Source organism: Heterodontus francisci, chromosome 30 (genome assembly GCF_036365525.1).
Source record: "Heterodontus francisci isolate sHetFra1 chromosome 30, sHetFra1.hap1, whole genome shotgun sequence".
In the NCBI taxonomy this organism is placed as follows: Eukaryota; Metazoa; Chordata; class Chondrichthyes; order Heterodontiformes; family Heterodontidae; genus Heterodontus; species Heterodontus francisci.
This window is the reverse complement of record NC_090400.1, coordinates 41,770,278-41,791,901: the sequence shown is the minus strand read 5'-3', so window position 1 is coordinate 41,791,901 and position 21,624 is coordinate 41,770,278. Positions and strand designations below refer to the sequence as shown.

Below are 21,624 nucleotides of genomic sequence, written 5' to 3'. Positions count from 1 at the left end.
TTTCTCACAGGATGCTCTTATTGACACAGTCAAGAAGTCCAAGATTCATTTTATCCACTGTTTGCTGCCAAGAACTGATGCCTTGACTGAAACAAAGGTGTCTCCAACTCCTTCTTTCAAGTCTGGAATCACAGAAGCTGATGCCCAGGCAGAGAACTTTGAAGCAGGTCTGATGCAGTTGGATGTACCCCTGCTTCGAGCCCAGATTAGGGGCTGCAAACTTCTTGATGCTCTTAGAATATATAGACAAGGTAGATTCTGTTAAATTTCAAGTTTATAGATCAGTTTTCATGGTCTGTATAAGAAGAGTTTTTTTTGTAGTTTCCCAAACATAGGAATAGCCCCCGAATATTAACAGGGGTAGATTATGTAGGTGGTGTTGTGGGGTGGATATGGAGTGGAATTTTGGATGGGAAACCTAGACATGCTGTGGAGTGTTAACTCTACAACGTACGTCTTGTGTCATTGACAGGTTCCTCGCCTGGAAGTCAGCCTGATTGCACAACTGGTAGCCAAGGCTGACTGGGAGAACTCCAGAGCAGGCTGCAGGACCAGATTGGTCTGGTCCAGTACCCGGGGGAGGCAGGTGGAGAGTTGCAGAGATACTGATCCTCAACCCCAGGGGCCATTGTATGGAGTGGAGGGGGAGCTTGGTGGGGGAGGGGAAAGCATTCCTGTTGCTCTTGGCTCACAAGCAATGTTGTTTCTACCCGAAACTGTCCTCACCTCCCTTCAATTGCTGAGTTTCCTGAGGCTTGGGAATCCTGCCACCCATTGTAAGACCTGCAAAGCATGTTAAATTAGAGGCTGCCAGCCTCATTAAAATATTTAAATTGGCTGCTTGCCTCTTTGTCCTGCCTCTGTTTAAACATGGAAGAGAACAGGTTGTTGTCAGGTTTCAAATTTTAAAAATGTTCATGTCTGACTCCAACCTTACACCTTTCCACTGATAAAATTTAGCTCAGTTTCTTTGTACCCATATAAATAGCATAGTACTAAAGTTTCAAAACTGCTCAAGGCTGATAAGATCTTGTCTGCTTATTTTAATTTTGAGAACTTCTTACTTGTATAATAATTTTAAGATGCTGATTCCTAATTGTTCTTGAAGCTTTTCGACATTTGAGGGCTTCACATGTTGGAAAACTTGCTGTTGACTAGGACGGGTTTTTTCATCTTGATCTCATTTCCTTTTATCTTCAATAAATATTTAATGTTAATTGTATTGACCATTTTAAGTCTACAGTTCTGATGATGAACGGAGCAGTAAAACAAAGTTAATTCTATCAGAGGAGAATAACCCCTGTACAGTCAGAGATCCAGTTCCTCAGGGTTTTGAGGATCCACAGTACGTGGTGGATGCACATTATATGTCATTTCGACAACAGTACAGTAAAACCTAGAAGTGAAATGCTGGGAAATAGGGCGACAGCACCACCCCCCCCCCCCCCCCCCCCCCCACCTCAAGAAGCTTTACTGACACTACTTTGGTCGCAAAGTTTCCAAGTAACTATTTTCTCAGTGATTGGAAAGAAGGGTGCAAGAATAAACGCAGCAACTACAGGCCAGTCAGTTTAACCTCAGTGGTGGGAAAGCTTTTAGGAATGGTAATCTGGGGAAAAATTAACGGTCACTTTTTTTTTTGGACAAATGTGGATTAATTAAGGAAAGCTAGCATGGATTTGTTATGGACAAATTGTGTTTAACTGATTTGAGTTTTTTGATGAGGTAACAGTGCATGTTGAGGGTAATGCGGTTGATGTGGTGTACATGAGTAGCATTTGATAAAGTGCCACATAACGGGCTTGTCAGCAAAGTTAAAGCCCGTGGAATAAAAGACAATGGCAGCATGGTTATGAACTTGGTGAGTGACAGGAAACAGAATGGTGGTGAACAATTTTTTTCTGGACTGGAGGAAGGTATATAGTGGGGTTCCCCAGGGGTCAGTATTAGGACCACTGATTTTCATGCTCTATATTAATGGCCTAGACTTAGGAGTACAGGGCACAATTTCAAAATTTGCCGATGACACAGAACTTGGAGGTATTGTGAACTGTGAGGAGGATGTTGATGGCCTTCAAGAGGATATAGACAGGCTGGTGGAATGGTCAGACACGTGACAGATGAAATTTAATGCGGAGAAGTGTGGAGTGATACATTTTGGTAGGAAGAATGAGGAAAGGCAATATATAACAAAGGATACAATTCGAGAGTGGTTGCAGGAGCAGAGGGACCTGGAGGTATATGTGCACAAATAGTTGAAGGTGGCAGGGTAGGTTGAGAAAGTGGTTCATAAAGCATACAGGATCCTGGGCTTTATAAATAGGGGCAGACAGTATAAAAGCAAGGAAGTTATGGTGAACCTTTATAAAACACTGGTTTGGTCTCAACTGGAGTTTTGTGTCCAATTCTGGGCACCACACTTTAGGAAGGATGTGAAAGCATTGAAGAGGGTGTGGAAAAGGTTTACAAGAATGTTCCATGGATGAGAGATTTCAGTTACTTGGATAGATTGGCTATCTTCCTTAGTGAAGAGAAGTTGATGAAATATTGGATAGAGGTGCTTAAAATCTTGAGGGGTCTGAACATAGGTAGGGAGAAACTGTTCCCATTGGCGGGAGGGTCAAGAACCAGAGGACACCAATCCAAGGTGATTGGCAAAATAAACAGAGGTGCCATGAGGAAAGATTTGTTACGCAGTCAGGGGTTAGGATGTGGAGGGTGTAATGAAGGCAGATTCAATTGTGGCTTTCCAAAAGGAATTGGGTAATTATCTGAAGATAAAAGATTTGCAGAGCTTCAGGGAAAAGGCAGGGGAGTGGGGCTAGCTGAGATGCTCTTGCAGAGTCGGCACGGACAGAATGGTCTGAATGGCCGCCTTCTGCGCTGTAATCATTCTATGATTCTCTAATGTGCTGCAGACTGCAACTTCTACTTCCCTCCTTTCCATTTTAAATCCTTATTAGTTGACATTGGGAGAAAAGTTTTCATGGTTTTTGATGACGTGGAGTGAGTAATTTAAAAGAAAAAAAGTAAGCAGTGGCCATTCTTTCATTGCAATCTAGGTTATCCAGATCATATGGTATTTTCTGAGTTCAGACGACGTTTTGACGTTCTTGCACCTCATTTAACAAAAAAGCATGGACGTAACTACATCGTAACAGATGAAAAACGGGTGAGTTAACTGTATCAAGGAATTTTTAATTCATCAAACTTGAGCGTTGATCTTTTGATTAGGCATATTCTATTAATTTTAAACTTCTAGTTTTTATCGAAGACTTGTATATTGCTGAGTGATACAAAACTTAATGTTACAGAGCAACTAAATTTAGCCAAATTGTCGAATTCATGTCTATAATAGAAAAAAAGCAATCAACAAAAGTCAGTCTTGTTTAGTGACACATTTGGTCTGTTTAGGCTTGCCACTTATCTCCGTTTCCATTGCCAAAGAGCCAGAAATATCCGAAGACACATATGGTGATCATGGGGTCAGCAATGTGTATCCTTGCACCCTAGAAAATAGTTCTCATTTTGTCCATCTTGGAAGAATACTGAGATTCAAACCGAGTCTAATCCTTAGTGCATAGTATTATGCAACATTCTACATTCAGAATAACACTGATCCAAATTTTTTTTTCTCTTCATTCATGGGATGTGGGCGTCACTGGCTATGCCAGCATTTATTGCCCATCCCTAATTGCCCTTGAGAAGGTGGTGGGGAGCTGCTGCCTTGAAACGCTGCAGTCCATGTGAGGTAGGTACATCCACAGTGCTGATAGGGAGTTCCAGGATTTTGTACCAGCGACGGTGAAGGAACGGCGATATAGTTCCAAGTCAGGATGGTGTGTGACTTGGACGGGAACTTGCAGGTGGTGATGTTCCCATGCATCTGCAGCTCTTGTCCTTCGAGGTGGTAGAGGTCGCGGGTTTGGAAGGTGCTGTCTAAGGAGCCTTGGTGCTTGCTTCAGTGCATCTTGTAGATGGTACACACTGCTGCCACTGTGCGTCGGTGGTGGAGGGAGTGAATGTTGTGCATGGTGTGCCAATCAAGCGGGCTGCTTTGTTCTGGATGGTGTCGAGCTTCTTGAGTGTTGTTGGAGCTGTACCCATCCAGGCAAGTGGAGAGTATTCCATCACACTTCTGACTTGTGCCATGTAGATGGTGGAAAGGTTTTGGGGAATCAGGAGGTGAGTTACTCGCCGCAGGATTCCTAGCCTCTGACCTGCTCTTGTAGCCATGGTATTTATATGGCTACTCCAGTTCAGTTTCTGGTCAATGGTAGCCCCTAGGATGTTGATAGTAGGGGATTCAGCGATGGTAATGCCATTGAATGTCAAGGGGAGATGGTTAGATTCTCTCTTGTTGGAGATGGTCATTGCCTCGCACTTGTGTGGCGCAAATGTTACTTGCCACTTATCAGCCCAAGCCTGGATATTGTCCAGGTCTTGCTGCATTTCTACACAGACTGCTTCAGTATTTGAGGAGTCACAAATCGGATCATTGGCTCTAAAGGTAGGGAAATTCAGTGAGTTGTTTCAGACTCAGTGTTTATTAACGTTCGTGTGGAAATGTTGATAAGGCGATCATAAGAATTGAGGCGATTTGGATGTATTATACTTGAACAAGTTCATTCGTTCGTTGGTGTCATCTTCCCAGAAGGTTGACTGTCATGGATCTGCACCTCTGTCTGACCTGTGCTGTCCTTACACATTCTGCATAGGTCAACTGCATCCAGTCCATTATATCTGTCACCATTTTCTTCTCTGCTTCTCTCTCCTACGTTTTCTATCGATCCTTCCTTACTTGGACAAGTAAGTCACACTTAATTTGTTCGGCCGTTTATTTGATATGCACCCAGATTGAGCATGCCTCCCAGCAGTTTGCTTCAAAAACGTCTTGTAGGCATGAGGAAAACAATACTTGTTAATAATCGTGATCAGGGGACAAGGAGACCAAGGTTGGGAAATAATTAATGTTTTTATTGGCAAACTGAAAAATATGATGGAAGAATTAAAATATTCGAACACAAAGAGAATTTAGAGAGTCACAAGAAGGCAAGAAAAAAGAGCAGGAATAGACCATTTGGCCCATTGATCCTGCTCCGCCATTCAGTACTATCATGGCTGATCTTAGGCTTCAACTCCACTTTCCCACCCGCTCGCCATATCCCTTGATTCCCTGAGAGACCAAAAATCTGTCTATCCCAGCCTCAAATATATTCAGTGATGGCATATCCACAACCCTCTGGGGTAGAGAATTCCAAAGATTCACAACCCTTTGAGTGAAGTAATTTCTCCTCATCTCAGTCCTAAATGATCGGCTCCTTATCCTGAGACTGTGTCCCCATGTTTTCGATTCACCGACCAGCGGAAACAATCTCTGTGTCTGCCCTAACCAGCCCTTCAGAATCTTGTATGTTTCAATGATATCGCCTCTCATTCTTCTTAACTCCAGAGAATATAGGCCCAATTTACTCAGCCTCTCATCATAGGACAATCCGCTCATCCCAGGGACCAATTTAGTGAACCTTTGCTCTTTGTAGTGTATATAAATGATTTGGAGGAAAATGTAGCTGGTCTGATTAGTAAGTTTGCGGACAACACAAAGGTTGGTGGAGTTGCGGATAATGATGAGGATTGTCAGAGGATACAGCAGGATATAGATCGGTTGGAGACTTGGGCGGAGAAATGGCAGATGGAATTTAATCCAGACAAATGTGAGGTAATGCATTTTGGAAGGTCTAATGCAGGTGGGAGGTATACAGTAAATGGCAGAACCCTTGGGAGTATTGACAGGCAGAGAGATCTAGGCGTACAGGTCCACAGGTCACTGAAAGTGGCAACGCTGGTGGATAAGGTAGTCAAGAAGGCATACGGCATGCTTGCCTTCATCGGTCGGGGCATAGAGTATGAAAATTGGCAAGTCATGTTGCAGCTGTACAGAACCTGAGTTAGGCCACACTTAGAATATTGCGTGCAATTCTGGTCGCCACACTACCAGAAGGACGTGGAGGCTTTGGAGAGGGTACAGAGGAGGTTTACCAGGATGTTGCCTGGTCTGGAGGGCATTAGCTATGAGGAGAGGTTGGATAAACTCGTATTGTTTTCACTGGAACGACGGAGGTGGAGGGGCGACATGATAGAGGTTTACAAAGTTATGAGTGGCATGGACAGAGTGGATAGTCAGAAGCTTTTTCCCAGGGTGGAAGAGTCAGTTACTAGGGGACATAGGTTTAAGGTGCGAGGGGCAAAGAGGGGATGTGCGAGGCAAGTTTTTTACACAGGGTGGTGAGTCCCTGGAACTTGCTGCCAGGGGAGGTGGTGGAAGCAAATACGATAGCGACGTTTAAGAGACATCTTGACAAATATATGAATAGGAAGGGAATAGAGGGATATGGGCCCCGGAAGTGCAGAAGTTGTTAGTTTAGGCAGGCATCAAGATCGGCGCAGGCTTGGAGGGCCGAATGGCCTGTTCCTGTGCTGTACTGTTCTTTGTTCTTTGCTGTACTGCCTCCAATGCAAGTATATCCTTTCTTAAGTGTGGAGACCAAAACTGCACACAGCACCCCAGATGTGGTCTCACTAAAACCCTGTGCAATTGTAGCAAGACTTCCTTATTTCTGTACGCCAATCCCCTTGCAATAAAGGCCAAAATGCCATTAGCCTTCCTAATTGCTTGCTGTACCTGCATGCTAACTTTCTACATTCCTTGTGACCATCAACACTTACAATGTTCACACCTTTTAAAAAAAAATTCTGCTTTTCTATTCTTACGACCAAAGTGAATAACTTCACACTTCCCTACATTTATACTCCATTTGCCATCTTGTTGCCCACTCACTTAACCTGTCTGTATCTATTTGTAGCCTCTCTGTATCCTTCCCACAGCTTACCTTTCTACCTACCTTTGTATCATCAGCAACATTAGATCAATAACTGTCTCTTCACCGAAGTCATTAATATAGATTATAAATAGCTGAGACCCCAGCACTGATCCTTGCAGCACGCTATTCACTGCCTGCCAACTTGAAAATGCCTCGTTTATGCTCACTCGTTGCTTCCTGTCCGCTAACCAATCCTCTATCCATGCTAATATATTCCCCCAATGCCCTTATCTTGTCTGTTAACCTTTTGTATGGCACCTTATCGAAAGCCTTTTGGAAATCCAGGTATACTACATCTACTATAAAAACAAGAAATGCTGGAAATACTCAGCAGGTCTGGCAGCATCTGTGGCGAGAGAAGCAGAGTTAACGTTTCGGGTCAGTGACCCTTCTTCAGAACTAGCAAATATTAGAAATGTGAAAGGCTATAAGCAAGTAAAGTGGGGTTGGGGCAAGTGATAACAAAGGAGAAGGTGTAAATAGGACAAGGTCACAGAATAGCTGACCAGAAGGTCATGGAGCAAAGGCAAACAATATGTTAATGGTGTGTTGAAAGACAAAGCTTTAGTACAGATAGGGTGTTAATGGACTGAAAATTGAACAGCCGCAAGTACAAACATGAAAAAAACAGTGGGTAAGCAAACTGAACAAACTAAGATGAAATAAAATAAACACAAAAAAAATATAAAAAAAGGAAAAAGAAAAAAAAGACTACTACTTTCAATGTAGTATACTGTATTCGCTGCTCACAATGTGGTCTCCTCTACATTGGGGAGACCAATCGCAGAGTGGCTGACTGCTTTGCGGAACAGCTCCACTCAGTCCGCAAGCAGGACCCCGAGTTTCCGGTTGCTTGCCATTTCAACACTACCCCTGCTCTCATGCTCACATCTCTGTCCTGGGATTGCTGCAGTGTTCCAGTGAACATCAACGCAAGCTCGAGGAACTGCACCTCATTTATTGACTAGTCACACTACAGCCTGCCGGACTGAACATTGAGTTCAATCATTTCAGAACATGACAGGCCCCCCATTTTACTTTTATTTTTAGTTATTTTTTTATTTTTACTTTTTAAATATTTTTTTGTGTTTATTTTATTTTATTTCATCTTAGTTTGTTCAGTTTGCTTACCCACTGTTTTTCTTCATATTTGTACATGCGGCTGTTCACTTTTCAGTCCATTAACACCCTTTCTGTACTAATGCTTTGTCTTTCAACACACTATTAACATATTGTTTGCCTTTGCTCCATGACCTTCTGGTCAGGTATTCTGTGACCTTGTCTTATTTACACCTTCTCCTTTGTTATCTCTTGCCACACCCCTGCTTTACTTGCTTGTAACCTTTTACATTTCTAATATTTGCTAGTTCTGAAGAAGGGTCACTGACCTGAAACATTAACTCTGCTTCTCTCTCCACAGATGCTGTCAGACCTGCTGAACGTTTCCAGCATTTCTTGTTTTTATTTCAGATTTCCAGCATCTGCAGTATTTTGCTTTTATTATACTACATCTACTGGTTTCCCTTTATCTACCCTATTAATGACATCCTCAAAAACATTAGTAAAACCATGTGGTCAGTATAAAAAATGCTTAAATTAAACTGAAAGATGTAGTTTGTTTCAGTCATGAAAAACATGGAGAACATTTAGCAAATTTACGACATTGCTGAAGTTGCTAAATTAGCTCAACAGAATTTGAAATTTGCTACATCTGATATTACTTGATTGCCAGATGGAAATATTAGTTGAAAATGCGTTTAAAAAAAGGTCTGCATCCATCTATCTCAAAGCACTGTTTAGGTTTACTGCCAATTAATTGAGGGCATTGATTAACACATGGGAATATGATATTATTGCTTTCACAGAGACATGGTTGAGGGACGGGCAAGACTGGCAGCTCAATATTCCAGGGTATACAATCTTCAGGCATGTCAAAGAGGATGTGGCATTGCACTGTTGATCAAGGATTCAATTACTGCAGTAAGGAGAATAATATCTTAGAAGGTTCCTCAAATGAGGCCATACGGATAGAACTTAAAAAGAAAAAGGGGGCAATCACTTGGCTGGGAGTGTACTACAGGCCCCCAAACAGTCAAGGAGAGATAGAGGAGCAGATATGTAGGCAAACCTCAGAGGTGTAAAAGTAATAGGGTAATAATAGTAGGGGATTTCAACTTCCCCAATATCAACTGAGATAGTCTTGGTGCAAAAGGCTTAAAGGGGGCGGAATTCTTAAAGTGCATGCAGGGGAGCTTTTTGAGCCAGCATGTAGAAAGTCCTACAAGAGAAGGGGCGGTATTGGACCTAATCCTAGGGAATGAAGACACACAAGTGGTAGAAATGTCAGTGGAGGAGCATTTCGGGGATGGTGACCTAACTCTAAGATTTAAGGTAGTTATCGAAAAGGACAAAGAGGGGCCGGAAATAAAAGTACTGAATTGGGGGAAGGCTGATTTCAATATGATAAAACGGGATCTGGCCAAAGTGGACTGGGAGCAGTTACTTGTAGGAAAGTCTGCATCAGACCAGTGGGAGTCATTCAAAGGGGAAATACTAAGAGTTCAGGGCCAACATGTTCCCATAAAGGTGAAGGGTAGGACCAACAAGTCTTGGGAACCCTGGATGTCAAGGGATATAGAGGATTGGATCAGGATAAAAAAGGAGGCTTATTGCAGATTCAAAGCGCTGAAAACAGCGGAGGCCCTGGAGTAGTATAGAAAGTGCAGGGGCGTACTTAAAGTAATTAGGAGAGGGAAGATGGGACATGAAAAAACACTGGCAGGCAAGATAAAGGAAAATCCTCAGGTGTTTTATAAATATATTAAGGACAAGAGGATAACCAGGAAAAGAGTAGGGCCCATTAGGGACCAAAGTGGTAATCTGTGTGTGGAGCTGGAGGACATAGGTGAGGTTTTATCTGTGTTTGCGATGGAGATGGACGATGTAGGTGAGATCAGGGAGGAGGATTGTGATATACTTGAACAAATTAACATTGAAATGGAGGAAGTATTAGCTGTTTTAGCGGGTTTAAAAGTGGATAGATCCCCAGGCCTAGATAAGATGTATCCCAGCCTGTTATGTGAGGCAAGGGAGGAGATAGAAGGGGCTCTGACACAATTTTCAAATCCTCTCTGGCCATAGGAGATTTACCAGAGGACTGGAGGACAGTGAATGTGGTACCATTATTCAAGAAAGGTAGCAGGGATAAACCAGGTAATTACAGGCCAGTGAGTCTAACATCAGTGGTAGGGAAACTATTGGAAAAAATTCTGAGGACTCTTGCTGTTTGTAGTGTACATTAATGATTTAGACATGAATATAGGAGGTATGATCAGTAAGTTCACAGATGACAAGAAAATTGGTGGTGTCGTAAATAGCGAGGAGGAAAGCCTTAGATTACAGGACGATATAGATGGACTGGTAAGATGGGCAGAACAGTGACAAGTGGAATTTAATCCTGAGAAGTGTGTGGTGATGCATTTTGGGAGGACTAACAAGGCAAGGGAATATACAGTGGATGGTAGGACTCTAGAAAGTACAGAGGGTCAGAGGAACCTTGGTGTACTTGTCTGTAGATCACTGAAGGTAGCAGCACAGGTAGATACGGTGGTTAGGAAGGCATATGGGACAGTTGCTTCTATTAGGCGCGGCATAGAATACAAGAGCAAGGAGGTTATGATGGAGCTGTATAAAACGCTGGTTAGGCCACAGCTGGAGTACTGTGTACAGTTCTGGTCACTGCACTATAGGAAGGATGTGATTGGACTGGAGAGGGTGCAGAGGAGATTCACCAGGATGTTGCCTGGACTGGAGCATTTCAGCTATGAAGAGAGACTGGATAGGCTCGGGTTGTTTTCCTTAGAGCGGAGAAGGCTGAGGGGGGACCTGATTGAGGTATACAAAATTATGAGGGGCATAGGTCGGATAGATAGGAAGAAACTTTTTCCCTTAGTGGAGGGATCAATAACCAGGGGGCATAGGTTTAAGGTAAGGAGCAGGAGCTTTAGAGGGGATTTGAGGAAAAGGTTTTTCTCCCATCGGGTGGTTGGAATCTGGAACGCACTACCTGAAGAGGTGGTAGAGGCAGGAACCCTCACAACATTTAAGAAGTATTTAGATGAGCACTTGAAACGCCATAGCATGCAAGGCTACAGGCCAAGTGCTGGATCATGGGATTAGAATAGATAGGTGTTTGATGGCCGGCACAGACACGATGGGCCGAAGAGCCTGTTTCTGTGCTGTATGACTCTATGACTAATTACTCCTGTCATGGACACCAGGTCTGGATTTAAAGCAGGAGGCGGGGCTCTCGGCACTGGGCTGTAAAGACAGTTCGTTGGGGGGGTGGGGGGGGGGGGGCGCGGGGGCAGGAGATCCCCGCCTCTGTATTTTTCTGCCCCCGAAGCGATCCTCTGGTCGTTTGGGGTCAAAGTTTAAGGAACATAATCCTGTCCTCGAGAGCTGACGGCCTATCGCAGGCAGCTCAACTGTATCGGCAGCGCTACCAAGAGCAGTGGCCCGTACTGCAGAGGCCTCGGACCCAGGCCTGACGTTTGAACCCCAGACCTGGGGTAGGTGCTGCAGGGTCACCGGGGCTAGTCTGGAAGGCCCTGGAGATGGGGGGTGGGGGGCTCCGATAGGATACAGTGTTTCTCTGAGTGTGGGTGAGTCCTTCGTGGGCCACAAATTGCCCGTGAAGGAGAGCCGCCACCCCTTCCCCCAGGCCTGCAGGAAGGTGCCTCGTTTTCCAAGGCGTCTGATAAGATCCCGGTGGCTTCGGGAAGAGGCCCTTAATTGTCCATCAATAGGACCTCAGTTGGCCTCTGGGTGGTAAGGCCAGCATCACCTTATTCTGCCCCCAGGATGATCGGGTCCAGCAATCCTGGCGTCTGGTTCCGTGGCAGCCGCTGCCTCTCTGATTCTCTGTTCCTCCCCCCACTCCCCAGCTCCACCGAGCAAAATCCAACCACAGAAGTGCGATGATACAACACTCGTGAACAAAATCTGAAGAGTTATAAAAACGGACTTTCTTTTTAAAATATGAACATTTATTTTAAAAAGCGAACAACGCATCCAAATTGGTCACCGTGGCCTTTGTGTATTCAAACTGTCTGAAAAGGACAAAGGGCAAATCTTCAAAGCTAAGAGGTGTCATTTGAACCCATCCTACACCCATGCTAAAACATTCCAGGATTGAATGTCTTCTGAAACAAAGAAGGTGTTAAGTAACCACGTATTGGGCCATTGTGCGATCATCTTGAGGAAGTTACCAGAGCGTCTCCTACCAGGAGGTGAGATGTAACACAGCTTTACCTTTTTTAAAAAAAAAAGACAGCCTAGAGAGTGAGACTCCAGAGAGAGAGAGAGAGAGAGCAAGAGAAGTAACATCCAGCAGCTTGTTTTCCAGTAAGCCAGAAGGCTGTAGAATCCTACATCAACACTGGACAACAATGAACTAGAAGTGATCCATTTTCTTCAAATGAACGTTCAGTCAAGAGAGAAATCTACAATCATCTCAGGCCTGCACCCATCGAGAACTTGATTTCCAAGAGAATTCAACAGGTTTATCGCAACCTCTCACCCCTACCCCAACTAAAAATCACTCCCTTTTTTCCCTCTCTGTCTGTCTCTTTGTGTGTGCGTGTGCGCGCCAGCAAGCAAATGTGTGAGTGGATGCGTTACGACAATTTCGGGATAAGGTGTATTGATCAATAAACAAGTGATTTTCTGTTCTTTAAACCTACAAGAAAACCTGTCGCTGTCTCTTCATTTGAAAAATAAAACACCAAGGGATTAAACCCTGAACAAAAGGCACTTGCTGCAGTCAGGTGGGGAGTTGAACAGCGGGAACCACCCATTTTGCACCACATGGCCGTAACACTCAGTAATTTAGTCGAGAAAATAAATGTTGAGGCAAAATGTTGTTTAACAGCGTCTCAAATCTGTTTTAAAAAATTGTTATATTCGTCCTAAATGTTTTTCCAAAATCACTATCTGAACCATAATAATTTCCAGCATTAAAAGACAATTAGAATATATTATTTGAACATGCAAAGTACTGGTATCTGTGATTTTGATATACAAAAAAATGTTGTAGCTTTCTATGGGTTAACCCAAACTAGTAATTTCTACTCTAGTTACACAAAGCAAAATTGCATAAAACCAGATTTTGCAGTAGCAATGTAAACACTTGTAGGAAAATAAATGGATTAGTGACCTAGAGCAAAATCTCTCATCCTGCCTGCACTACTGTAGATTTCTTGCTTCACAGTCTCTGACATACAAATTACTGACCCAAGTCTCCTTTCTCTTTCACCTGTACATCAAAAGTTGAGCCAAGTCTTGGTTGGCTGTTAATTTAATCTAATAAAAATAGAAACCGCTGGAAATACTCAGCAGGTCAGGCAGCATCTGTGGAGAGAGAAGCAGAGTTGACTAATTGACATTAGTTAATTTAATGTCTTCAGTTGCATGAGTTTTCTTGGAGCAATATGGTTAGGTATCACCTTTAGTTTGCCGCATCCTGACCCAAAATATACAGGATTGCTGCTTATGGGGCTAAAACTGTAAATGTATATATTTTTTTGTTGTCACAGGAGTGCATGTATTTGCATGACCTGACCCAGGGAGAAAAGTGCAATGCTACAAATAATGTGCATTAGTTGTTATGACCTCAGCGAGACTGTTGATGTTAAAATACGAAATATGAATCCCCAGACCAATTTAAAGAATTGCTCGACAAGATTTCATGTTTTAAATCTTTAATTACTGACAACTAAACTAAAAGACGTTCCCATTAACTAAGAAGGGTCACTGACCCGAAACGTTAACTCTGCTTCTCTTTCCACAGATGCTGCCAGACCTGCTGAGTGAATCCAGCATTTCTTGTTTTTGTTCCCATTAACTAAATTGTACTTTGTAAGTAGCTGATATCCCAAATACATAGAAAGGAATTTACTTATTAAAACACTTGAAAACCTCACACCACATTGATATATTACACTGTCCTCTTTGTTGGTGAAATCTTTGAGGTTAAAAGTCCCAAATTCTTCCCAGTTGCAATGGGTTGGATCTCCTCTTTTTCAAAGTAAATTTCGTCTTTGCTCACTTCTTCAAGCACATTCGACCTGGACATGCATGAATAAGGTGATCCCTTGGGGATCCTTTTGGTCTTTTCCTTCTCTGCAAACTTCAACTTAAAAAAAAAAAATAGGTTCAACTCTTTGCAGCCTTTTTCTATATCAGTCTTCTCAGAGAGCAGAGGTTCCCTCTGTTTCTTGAGGCTGCCACTACTGGTTGTCTTCCTTTCTTACAGCCCTCTCTGAGGCTGCGACTGCTGTTTTCCTTTCTCACAGCCTGTCTGCCTTCAGAAAATCTGCCAAATTTTTCTGGAATCAAAAGTCAGTAGCTCATTGTCCTTTTCCAATATGCACAGTCCAGAAGTCTGGCTTCAGTAGAGCCACCTGTACCTTCCACTGTTTCCGGATGTTAGCAGCTGCCATGCACATTTGCATTCTCAGAATCACTGACTCCTTGTTTTACAACCTGAAAGTCTGGGAGGGTGAAACGCATTGTTGTTCAGGTGTTATACTCCTGCAGTCTCTGTTTTTTAAAAAAAAAAGTGTTTGATTTGTGTTCTCTGTTGTCCTGGTAACCAAGATTTCTGTCTTGTCTTTAAGCAGTTTGGGTGTGAGGTCACCTCACTTCTCTGACACCAACTTAAACTTTTAAAAATCAGTTTTTATAACATAATCATGTTACAAAGTCCAGCATTCATAGCATAATAAATTAAATTGTTTTCTATGTAAATTAGGTAAATAATTGAAAATGGGTTGGTGTTGAGCTCTATTCCTTTTGTTCTGGATAAAAACTGGAGAACTTAATTAACTGTGGTTACTGGCTGGCTTGTTTACTATATTCCATAGTATAGAGGATTAATTCACATTGTGGTGGTTGAGATAGAAGTAGACAAAAATTTTGCATCTCATCTTATTTAAGAAAAATCAAATCGTTAGAACAGTTAATTGTTGGAGTTGGTGGGGTGGGGTGGTTGACCAACCATACTCATTCATGTGAATCAGTATTTATTGAATTGTTAACTATCTGTGGAACATAATTTTGAAACTGCAGGCACATAGTACCAGTGAAAAATGATACACAAAAGGAACCCTCCATATAAGGCAGTACTTGTTGTGTCGTGCACTCATCACTGTGGCAACTGATGAACACAAAAGCCTCTTTAGGATGCAGTGTTTGGACCCTCTGTTTAAAGCATTGTAAAGCTAGCACAAACAATTTATGAGAGGCAAACCAAGTGTTGCATACAGGAGCTTCAGGCATTCTCACTATTTGATCCAAGCCATTGCAATTGTCTTTTTCCCATGGAGGCATTAAAGTTGAAATGTTTCAACTGTAAGCACAAGTTTAACTGTTTGTTTAAAAGTAATGAAGAGTTACCTATTAACTTAATTTGAAACATGTTTGTGCATGGACTATTAAAAGTGATTATTTAGCAGTGTTGTCATCTTTCTTACTGAAACCAGTCTGATGTATTGGTTCTTACTTTTGTGTATTTTGAGTATGTTATGCAGAGATGTAGTTAACAAAATTAAATGAAACTTCCGAAGTAATAATTTAAATATAAATATTACAATGCACTCTATATCCAAAGAATCAATAAAAATGATAAACTTGCCAAAGTTGTAATAAATTACTAGGTTGCTTAATATTTTAAGATAGGAATCAAATGACATGATTTGCTTGTCATGTCAAAACTTATTTTGGGGTTCTCTTCTGTTCTCCAATTAAAAATGTTTTTGAAACTAAACGTGGTCAACTCAGGCTACTACTAGTCGTATTACAGCTGGTACAGGTGAAGAGGGTGCCAGTGCAGATAGGGGAGCTCCCACATAAATCGGAGGCAGAATAATCAGTACTCAATTCATCTCCAAAGTCAAACTGTTGGAGGGCTGTACAGCCACACTTTTGATTACAGTTGGTGCATGAGGTAAGCAAAAAAAAAGGCAAGAACCCTTGAATAGCAGAGAGTTTGTCTTTAAAACCATATTTTTTATTCGCAGTGTCCTTACAGTAAAATTCAGACCGCTTAGCGAAGGTACACTACATAAGGGTAAATTTTGAAAAGAAATGTCGTTTAACCGGCACTTGATATTCACAAATGTTTCTTTTACACTTTTAGGCAGTAGAAGAACTTCTGGAGTCGCTGGATTTGGAGAAGAGCAGTTACCACATAGGCCTTAGTCGGGTAAATAGGATGATTTCTAAAATGAATAATTTGAGCAGATAAGCAAGAAAAATAGACTGCAAGTGTTTATATTTTTGCCCCTCGAACAAGGAACCAACGGCACTTATTGCTAAATAAACATGGTAAACATTTCATGGTTCGCAAAACAAGTGGTATAACTGGGTACTTTTAAAAGTTGAAATAAAAATAGAAAATATTGGAAATATGTTGCACATCTGTTGGTGTCTAGAGAGAAATTAACAATCTTTGAGACATCCCCCTAAATTTTTAACATCCTTTTTCCTGGGTATCTTCAGACGCTGACTCTTTTTAAAGATTTCCAGCATTTGGAATTTTCCTCTTCACTATTTTATGAGTTGATGTATTCTAAAGTATCTCTTAATCATTAAAAATTTGCAACTATATATAGCTAATGCATTGACTTAGTTTAGTTTTATTTTGTATCTGGCAGGTAGTACTGAATTCTTTTACCTTGTATTTGAAGTCAGTTAGTCAGATTAGATTTTGATACTGTTCTAAATTTCTGAATTCTTCTTGTACTGAGTTGAATTGCATAAAAATGAAATGTTTTTACTCTGGCACAGTCAAACTTCTTTGGAATAGTTTTGCTATGAAGAATCTAGCTCCTTTTTTAAAAAAAGTCAGTACAGTTTAAATGACTTTGAAGTTGACAATGAATAGTATTGGTTAATACTGTGGGTTAATCTCATGATTTAGAAGAATTGGGCATGTAGAAACCATAGATATTAGAGATACAAGTGTTTTCATTTGTTGGTAATATTTCTTTGAAGTTGTTTCAAGTTGTTGCTTTAGAAATCATTTCACGTATCATTGGTTATTAACCATATACAGCATGTGCCAAAGTTTGCACTAGATGCTTTTAGACTAAGACATCAAAGCCAGCATTAAGCTACGATATGCTATGATCAGATTTTGTTGTATTTATGGTGGAACAAGTGATGCAGCTGTGTCTCAAGCCTGGTTCTGATTACTGAACTTAAATCTAGTTGGTTGCTGGTAAATGCTTGATCATGCTTAAGACAGCAAAATCTTATGTTTTCCTCTCTTTTAAAGTGCTATGTTTGACTTGGTTGCATTCTTAATATGCAGTTTTGCTTGTGTGTTTTGGGAAGGTGGGGAGAAATTAATAGTGAATTAGCTAAACCCTTTATTTGCTTAGTGGTCATAGACTAATCCTCCATGCAGCAAAAAAAAACAAACCAATGGGGTTGGGAGAATGATATCACAAGAAAAATTTCTACTCAGGCTAATTTTGATATTGTTGAAATCACTGTCAATTTTATTGTCCTTTCTGCTTCTCACTTCCTACAGTAATTGTATTCTCGATGGTTCTTCCCCCACCCCACTCCCGAATGCTGAGACAATTAGTTAATTGCTGAAAAGGATCCTCTATGATTTTCAAGTCGGTTCATTGTCGCCTTGCAAGTCCACCTGGCCTTAAATACCTTCTCCATTACGAATGGCAGGATTACATTTATGAAGTTTATCTTTATATCATAAATCAAATTCATACATTATCTGCTTAAGGATTTTCACAAGCATTGATTAGGGCCAGCAATATTTTAGGCACATAGGAACGTAGGAGCAGGAGTAGGTCATTCAGCCCATCGAGCCTGCTCCGCCATTCAATACGACCGTGGCTGATCATCCACTTCATTGCCTTTTTCCCCACACTATCCCCATATCCCTTTATGTCATTGGTATTTGGAAATCTGTCAATTTCTGCTTTAAACATTCTCAATGACTGAGCTTCTACAGTCCTCTGGGGTAGAGAATTCCAAAGATTCACAACCCTCTCAGTAAAGAAATTTCTCCTCATCTCTGTCTGAAGTGGCTTCCCCCTTATTTTGAAATTGTATCCCCTGGTTCTAGACTTCGTAACCAGGGGAAACATCTGACTGCATCTATCCCTTTAAGTATTTTGTAGGTTTCAATGAGATCACCTCTCATTCTTCTAAACTCTAAGAGAATACAGTCCCAGTTTTCCCAGTCTGTCTTCATAGGACAGTCCCACCATTCCGGGGATAACCTTCGTTGCACTCCCTCTATGGTGATAATATCCTCCCTAAGGTAAGGGGACCAAAACTGCACACAGTACTCCAGGTGCAGTCCAACCAAGGTTCTATACAATTGCAGCAAGACTTTGCTACTCCTGTATTCAAATCCTCTTGCAATAAAGTCTAACATACCATTAGCCTTCCTAATTGCTTGCTGCACCTGCATGTTAGCTTTCAGTGACTTATTGACGAGGACACCCAGGTCCCTTTGTACATCTACACTTCCTAATCTCTTATCATTTAAGAAATACTCTGCACATCTGATCCTCCTACCATAGTGGATAACCTCACATTTTTCCACATTATATTCCATCTGCCATGTTCTTGTCCACTCACTAAGTCTGTCCAAATCCCCTTGAAGCCGCGTTGCATCTTCCTCACAACACCTGTGCCTACCTAGTTTTGTGTCATCTGTGAACTTGGAAATATTACATTTGGTCCCCACATTCAAATCACTGATATATATTGTGAACAGCTGGGCCCAAATACTGATCCTTGTGGTACTCTACTAGTCACGGCCGCCAATGCGAGAATGACCCATTTATTCCTACTCTTTGTTTTCTGCCTCTTAACCAATCCTTAATCCATGCCAGTATATTACCTCAGTTACGACCAGATGAGAAAGGTGGCCTTCACCTGGTCTTACCGTAACAGAGTTTAATTTTAAACACACCATTGTTTTTAGCTCCCCCTTGGTGAATCTTTGTACACTGCTTTCCAATTATGAGGCAAGGAAACCAGTACAAACAGGTTTTCTTAGGTTAAGAATGTAAGAACATAAGAAATAGGAGCAGGAGTTGGCCATTCAGCCCCTCAAGCCTGTCCCGCCGTTCAATAAGATCATGGCTGATCTGTCCCAGGCCTCAACTGTTTCGGGTCTGCTCCGCATAACCCTTGACTCCCCAAGATTTCAAAAATCTATCTATCTCCTCCTTAAATAGATTTAGTGACCTAGCCTCCACAACTCTCAGGTAGAGAATTCCAGAGACTCACCACCCTCAGAGAAGAAATTCATTCGCATCTCAGTTTTAAATGTGTGACCCTTTTATTCTTAACTGTGTCCCCTAGTTTGAGATTCTCCCACCAGTGGAAGCATATTCTCAACATCTACCCTGTCAAGCCCCCTTAGAATCTTATATGTTTCAATAAGATCACCTCTTATTCTTCTAAACTCCGATGAATAAAGGCCTAACCTGTTTAGCCATTCTTGACAAGTCAACCCCCTCATCCCAGGAATCAGCCTAGTGAACCTTTTCTGAACTGCCTCCAATGCTAGTATATCCTTCCTTAAATACAGGGACCAAAACTCTACGCAGCACTCCAGCTGTGGCCTCACCAACACCCTGTACAGTTGAAACAAGACTTCCCTATTTTTAAACTCTAACCCCCTAGCAATAAAGGCCAAAATTCCAATTTCCTCCCGCCCATTTCCACTTTGCTCATCTATTATTGTTGGGATGTTTATAGTGTCCTCCACCGTAAAGACTGATGCAAAATATTGGTTTAAATTATCTGCCATTTCCCTGTTCCCTGTTATTAATTCCCCAGTCTCATCCTCTAAGGGTCTCGCACTTAGTTTAGCTACACTCTTCGTTTTTATATACCCTCTGTTTGTTTTTATATTTCTTGCCAATTTACTCATCAGTTTTCTCCCTCTTATTCGTTTTTTAGTCATCATCTGTTTTTGAAAAAAAATTCCCAATCCTCTAGCTTTCGCCGCTTTGTACGCCTTTGTTTTTGATTTGACACTCTCCTCAAAGTCTTTTGTTATCCACGGGTGGTTCATCGTTCTCATCGAGTCCTTTCTTCTGACCAGAATAAATGTTTGCTGAGCGTTATGAAATACCTGCTTAAAAGTCTACCACTGCTCATCTACTGACTTTCCCTTTAGTGTATTTTCCCAGCCTGCTTTAGACAATTCTTTCTTCAAACCTCTGTAATTTCCCTTGTTTAAGTTGTATACACTGGTTTGAGACCCGAGCTGCTCACCCTCAAACTGAATTTGAAATTCTACCATGTTATGATCGCTTCCCCCAGAGGACCCTTAACTGCAATATCTCTTATTAATCCTACCTCACTACACATTACCAAATCTAAAATAGCCTGTTCCCGGGTAGGTTCTGCAACGTATTGTTCCAAGGAACAATCCCTGATACACTCTACAAATTTGTCTTCCATGTTACCCAGGTTTAAAGAAGAAAAGTTGAAATTTATTAAACTTGAACTTAAACTCTAATTCGGTTGATACCTACGGATGCACGACGCGCCCATGCTAGCATGCATATGCGATACGCACATGCAAATAGAGATGGAAAAGAGCAGAAGAAAAATAAAGTTGAAAGGTTTAAGGCATGATCTGAAAAGTTTTTGTTATGGTTCTTCGAGCTCACTGTAGGGTCCTTGATCGTAGGTAGATCTTGCTTTTTGTTGGAGCCCAGTATTCTTCTTAAACCTTGTTCGCTGTAGGAGACTTTTCTCTCTTCAGGTTCATGTGTCTTCAGAGGCTTGTGAGAAAGAGATGGGAGCAGACAGGAGAGATCCTTTCAGTCCAGGAGCAAACAGTCTTTCTCAGTTCAAGCTCTCTGTGGCTAGTTCAAAAAACCCCTGGTACAGCCAGTTAGTCATGTGACTAGCTGATCCAGCCAGTCCTAGCCTCTGGATAACATTCCCCAGCAGGCCTTGGAATGTGTTACCCCACCCCCTCGGTTGAGGCAGGAACCCTCACAACATTTGAGAAGTATTTAGATGAGCACTTGAAACGCCATAGCAGACAAGGCTACGGGCCAAGTGCTGGAAAATGGAATTAGAATGATGAGTGCTTGATGGCTGGTACAGACATGATGGGCCGAAGGGCCTGTTTCTGTGCTGTATGACCCTATGACTCACTGTCCAGTGATCAACATCCATTGTGGGTTGAATTTGTCAGGGAAGGGTCCTTTGTCTGCACAAGCACTGTCTGTTGGTATGTAGATTTTTTTTTCCAGCCACGGCTGATCTGTTCAAGTAATTTTCTTGCTCCAGCAACAGTTCAAAATCAATGTTCATATGACAAAACCAATGTGCCTCATTCTTAGCAGGTGGGGGCCTGCATGACAACCTCCTATCCCATGTGTTTTAATTTTGCTAACCAACCTCCTGTGGGGGACTTTATGAAAAGCCTTCTCAAAATCCACGTATACTCCGTCCACTGACTCCCCTTTATCAATTCTGTTCGTAACATTCTCAAAAAACTCCAACAGGTTCATCAAACATGATTTCCCATTCATAAATCCATGTTGACTATGCCCAATCAGATCATCATTATCCAAGTGTCCATTTATCACATTCTTTAGAATAGATTCTAGCATTTTCCCTACTACTTATGTAAGGCTAACAGCTCTGTAGTTTCCTGTTTTCTCTC

At 41.7% G+C, this 21,624-nt stretch overlaps 1 protein-coding gene across 16 annotated transcripts in view; it reads left to right on the top strand.

Moving 5' to 3' along the window:
* myo18ab (myosin XVIIIA b) overlaps window positions 1–21,624 on the top strand; it is a 346,088-nt gene that overhangs the window by 219,059 nt on the left and 105,405 nt on the right. For all 16 annotated transcript variants that reach the window (XM_068010423.1, XM_068010422.1, XM_068010417.1 and 13 more), the window contains 3 exons: window positions 11–251; window positions 3,063–3,172; window positions 16,081–16,146. In XM_068010423.1, the coding sequence (XP_067866524.1) occupies window positions 11–251; window positions 3,063–3,172; window positions 16,081–16,146 (417 nt within the window). The remainder of the gene's footprint in view (window positions 1–10; window positions 252–3,062; window positions 3,173–16,080; window positions 16,147–21,624) is intronic.